At 32.5% G+C, this 4,205-nt stretch overlaps 1 protein-coding gene across 1 annotated transcript; it reads right to left on the minus strand.

Moving 5' to 3' along the window:
* Window positions 1-2,329, minus strand: LOC135147205 (uncharacterized). Its single transcript, XM_064080065.1, has 5 exons — window positions 2,311-2,329; window positions 873-1,057; window positions 421-756; window positions 254-340; window positions 1-132 (listed from the first exon to the last, which is right to left on the minus strand). The coding sequence occupies exons 1-5, from the start codon at window positions 2,327-2,329 to the stop codon at window positions 1-3; spliced, it is 759 nt and encodes a 252-aa protein (XP_063936135.1).
* Between the last annotated feature and the right edge of the window lie 1,876 nt (window positions 2,330-4,205).

The following is a 4,205-nucleotide window of genomic DNA, read 5'->3' on the forward strand; positions in this document are numbered from 1 at the left end:
TCAAAATCCAGTAAGAGTGCAAAACCAGCTCTTGTAAACCAGTTCACCTACCATCTTACTAAAATACCTTGGAGATATCCTTATTTTGACCTCGTCTTTTTTCTTATTTATATGTTTAGCCCCTTCTGTTTTCTAATGAAATAAGAGGAAATAATTAGTGTTGTAGAAACCACAAGAAAGGACAGTGCAGGGCATCACTAAAATATTCTACTCAAATTTCTAATTCTAAGTAAAGAAAAAAATAAAAAAATACCTTAACATCTTTGTTCATGAACTTCAATATTGGATATAATGTTCCAACAATCCTTTTTCTTGGTATATGAGTTTCAAATGCAGCTTCCTGTTAAGAACATAAAACAATTCATGTCTAAGAACATTTAGTTTTATAAATTAAGAATGAAGAAAGTGAAGAAAGTATACCTTTTTCCTTTTGTATTTTGTTATTTTAATCTTTGGTTGTGCATTGTTGACTTGAGCTTGATTTTCTGTTTCATCCTCTTCTTGTTCATCATCATTTTCTTCCTCACTTTCGTTTGGTACATTGTCTTGTTCCTCATCTTCTTGTGCATTATCTTCTTCTTGTGCACTATCTTCTTGCTCCATGTCTTCTGCACTATCTTCTTGTGCACTGTCTTCTTCAGCTTCTTGCATATCTTCATCACTTTGTTGGTCATTATTTTGCTCTGCATCTTGTTCATCCACCAGATTATCACAATTATGTTCATCCTCTTCTACTTGATCAACAAGTTTATTTCCCTATGAAATCATACAAAATAATGAGTTAGATGAATTTATAAATCAATAATACAACTAAGAAATAATGTAGTTGATCACATACAACAAGACTTTTTGATATTCCTTCCAGCAGTAGCCTTTATGACTTTGTTATCTGGACGTCGATAGACTTTTGCAAGTGGTGTTTTATCTCGTATGTTGTTGGTATTCATGTTTGCTTGATCTTCGGATTCTAAATCTACAGGAGTATCTGGAGTGTTTGTAAACTTTGACAAACTATGTGCACGAAGTCTTGAACTTCTTCTGCATTGAACTATGTAACCTGCAAAATCATAAAACTTGCAAATACATGTAAAATATACTATTTAACAAGAAGTATATTCACAAATTTATACTAAGCAGTTGTATTTTAGTGATCTTAGTTGATATACTTTAGTGATATACTGAATATAGTTTAGTGATATACTTAATATAGTTTAGTGATATAGTTAATATATTTTAGTGATAGTGATATTCACCTATCTAATCCTTTAAAACGAATCAAGATTTTAAGCTACTAGTCTACTTTAAACAGATAGATATCTCACAAACAACACACACAAATATACAGACATTCGATATATACTATTATTAAAATTCAATTGAGCTTACCAAGAGAAGAAAATAGATTCTAACTTGTTCTGTTTTTTAGGCTTAAAAAATTATGTGATTAGAAACACTTAGCACTTAGCTCTGCTGCAATAGTTTTATTAAAGAAATATTTCAGTTATACATGTCAGTCTTCACTAATAAGAGGTCTGCAATTCTCAAATCAATTCTTATTAGTCAGTCTTGACTAATAAGAATTGATTAGTAATACTTAATCTATTGGCACTCATGTGTTAATTACTTAATTCATAAAATTAGCTAGCCATGTGTTAATTAATCATATTAAGCTGCTTGACATTGGTGCTGAATCAATGCCTGATTCATCATAAATCAACTTGGAGTCTGAGCATGCCAGAGGGATACCAGTTAAATATTCGCTTTAATATCTGTCAGTTTTTAATTGCTAAGCATCTTTTCGATACCAAATCTGAGTTTAGTAGCTAAACTTTTCCACGGCATTTGTTTCTACTTCGGGAGCTTAATCATGATTCAACTTAGTGTTATAAAATTTGTCAATTAGGCTTTTGGATTACTGATCTAGATTAACATCAAGATGTGTTATAAAATCATATGCATCAGCCTGGTTGTGTACTAAGTACTCTATACTAAGATGATTAATATGCACTAAGTACTCTACGTACTCTACACACTACACACTAAGATCAGTACTCTACGTACTCTACACACTGAGATCAGTAATATGCATTAAGATGAGTAATATGCACTAAATCAACATCTTATTCATCAACATCTTATTAATCTAGTTAAAAAAATAACCAAATCAACAACATATTCATATTCATTAATTAAACAAATCAACAACATATTCATCAACATATTATTCAATAAATCAACATATTCAGACAAGTAAATGCTGGAAATCACAAATAATTAAAAAAAGAGTGATAAAACCCTAATTTAACATACCTCCTCTAGTTCTAGCCATATTTTAGTAGCTTTCAGAGTGAAATAAGCTAATTAACAGCTATTATGAAAGAACATTAGTAGATTAATGTCAGTTTTCACAATAATATACAACAAAACCCTTAAAATTCAAAAAAAAAAGGGACATGCACTAAAAATACGAGTTGATTAAGATGATTAACTAACTATAATTACTACTAAACTACAGAAAAGTACCTATTCAACAAATGTTCAAGTGATTTTGCTTGGTGCTTGAGCTGCGGTTGCGAGATTCTTCGTAGCCTCGATTTTCTTCGTAGAAGCTGTAATATACCTAATTAGAACGAAAAAAGAGGGGAAAAGTTGAAGAAACCGCCATTGGAGACGTACCTGAGCTTGCTGGAGTAGCGCGATGATGAACAGTGGAGTAGTGGAGGTGATGGACCGTTGTGCGCGAATCGTGTGTATCGGTGTGTATCGTTTTACAATTTTTAACTGTGCAGCGGTTTTGTATAAGTGTGGGCTGGATCAATTTAGTGGGCTGGGAGTGTAATTTAGTGGGCTGGGCTCATGGTTTCTAGTTTTTATTTTAATTTGGTTTCTATTAGAGTATGACTATATATATATATATATATATATATATATATAGGGAGATGATCAAATACAAACCAATATAAGCCTAAAAACTAAAAACAATCACTAATTATTTGTGCATAATCACTAAACAACCCCAAACCCTCACTGTGATCACCAGCCACCCACCCTCCCTGCAATCAGCCACCCCCGACGCTGTAACCACCGCCACCACCCATGCCACGCTGCAACCATCACCACCGCCAGCTCGTTGCCACCCACCCCAACCCCAACCCCAACCCTCTTCATTTTTCTTGTTGCCTACCTTCTCTTTCTCCAAAATCCGAGAACCCCGAAATCGCCGCTGAATCGAAAAGCCATGGTTGTCGCCATAGCTGTAATGACCCGGATTTTTAAAAATATTTTTTTTATATTATAAATGATTTTCTTAAAAAGCAGGAATAAGATTAATATTTTATTCCAGTTTGATGAGTTTCAAAAAAAAATTTTATGTTAGACCCCGGGTTATTGTGTTATTGATAAATAATTGTATTTTCAAAACTGATTTTCATATATTGTTTTGAAAATTCTAGATGATAATTATGTGAATATATGTGGTATGTGACTAAATGTTACTTGTGGTATTGCTCGTTTAATTAATTATGGTCATTTATGATTATTATGTGATTATTATATAATTTTGTGAATTTTGCGTTATCAAGTTTATTGAGCTGAATGCTCGTATGTGTTCGTATTCGCGAGATTTTAATATGCTCAGGAGAAAATATAGTTTATTTGGATATTTTCATATCGATTTATGGAATGTTAGATGATTTTATAATCGATTTACGGATTTAATTGCGTATATTTATATTTAATTATTGATTATTTGATTATTCGAAAACCGTTCACTCGTAACGGTGTAGCAAATTTTCTTCCCGGAAGTTTCGAGAAAACTCACCTTTAGCCTAATTTGAATATTCCGGACACTTTTCGTGTTTTGACTTTTTCGATCCGGAGTACGGTTTTCCCCGGAGTCGGTCCGGCGGAATTTTGTGGGTATTTTAATTGTCGATAATTATCTAGTTATCTCGATAGACGTGAAAACCAGATATTTTGATTATTATATTACTTTTTATCGTAATACGTGCAAATGGGACCCGCAGACCAATCATTGAGTTTAAATGCCCCGTTTTGATAATTATCTTGAAAACCGGTACCGATTGGACCCCGCTTTATTATATAAAGCTAGTAAATATCGTATTTTCATGTCATAAACGATCCAAAGGGGTACCAATTATTCGTAAATATAAATAGTCCTTTCTACACCTTATTTTCAACCGTAA

Source organism: Daucus carota, chromosome 6 (assembly GCF_001625215.2).
Source record: "Daucus carota subsp. sativus chromosome 6, DH1 v3.0, whole genome shotgun sequence".
NCBI classification, from domain to species: domain Eukaryota; kingdom Viridiplantae; phylum Streptophyta; class Magnoliopsida; order Apiales; family Apiaceae; genus Daucus; species Daucus carota.

Coding starts and splice junctions, on each gene's coding strand:
- LOC135147205 (XM_064080065.1), bottom strand. Junction 341..420: donor CAAAATACAAAAGGAAAAAG/GTATACTTTCTT, acceptor TGTTCTTAACAG/GAAGCTGCATTTGAAACTCA. Junction 133..253: donor TCATGAACAAAGATGTTAAG/GTATTTTTTTAT, acceptor TTATTTCATTAG/AAAACAGAAGGGGCTAAACA.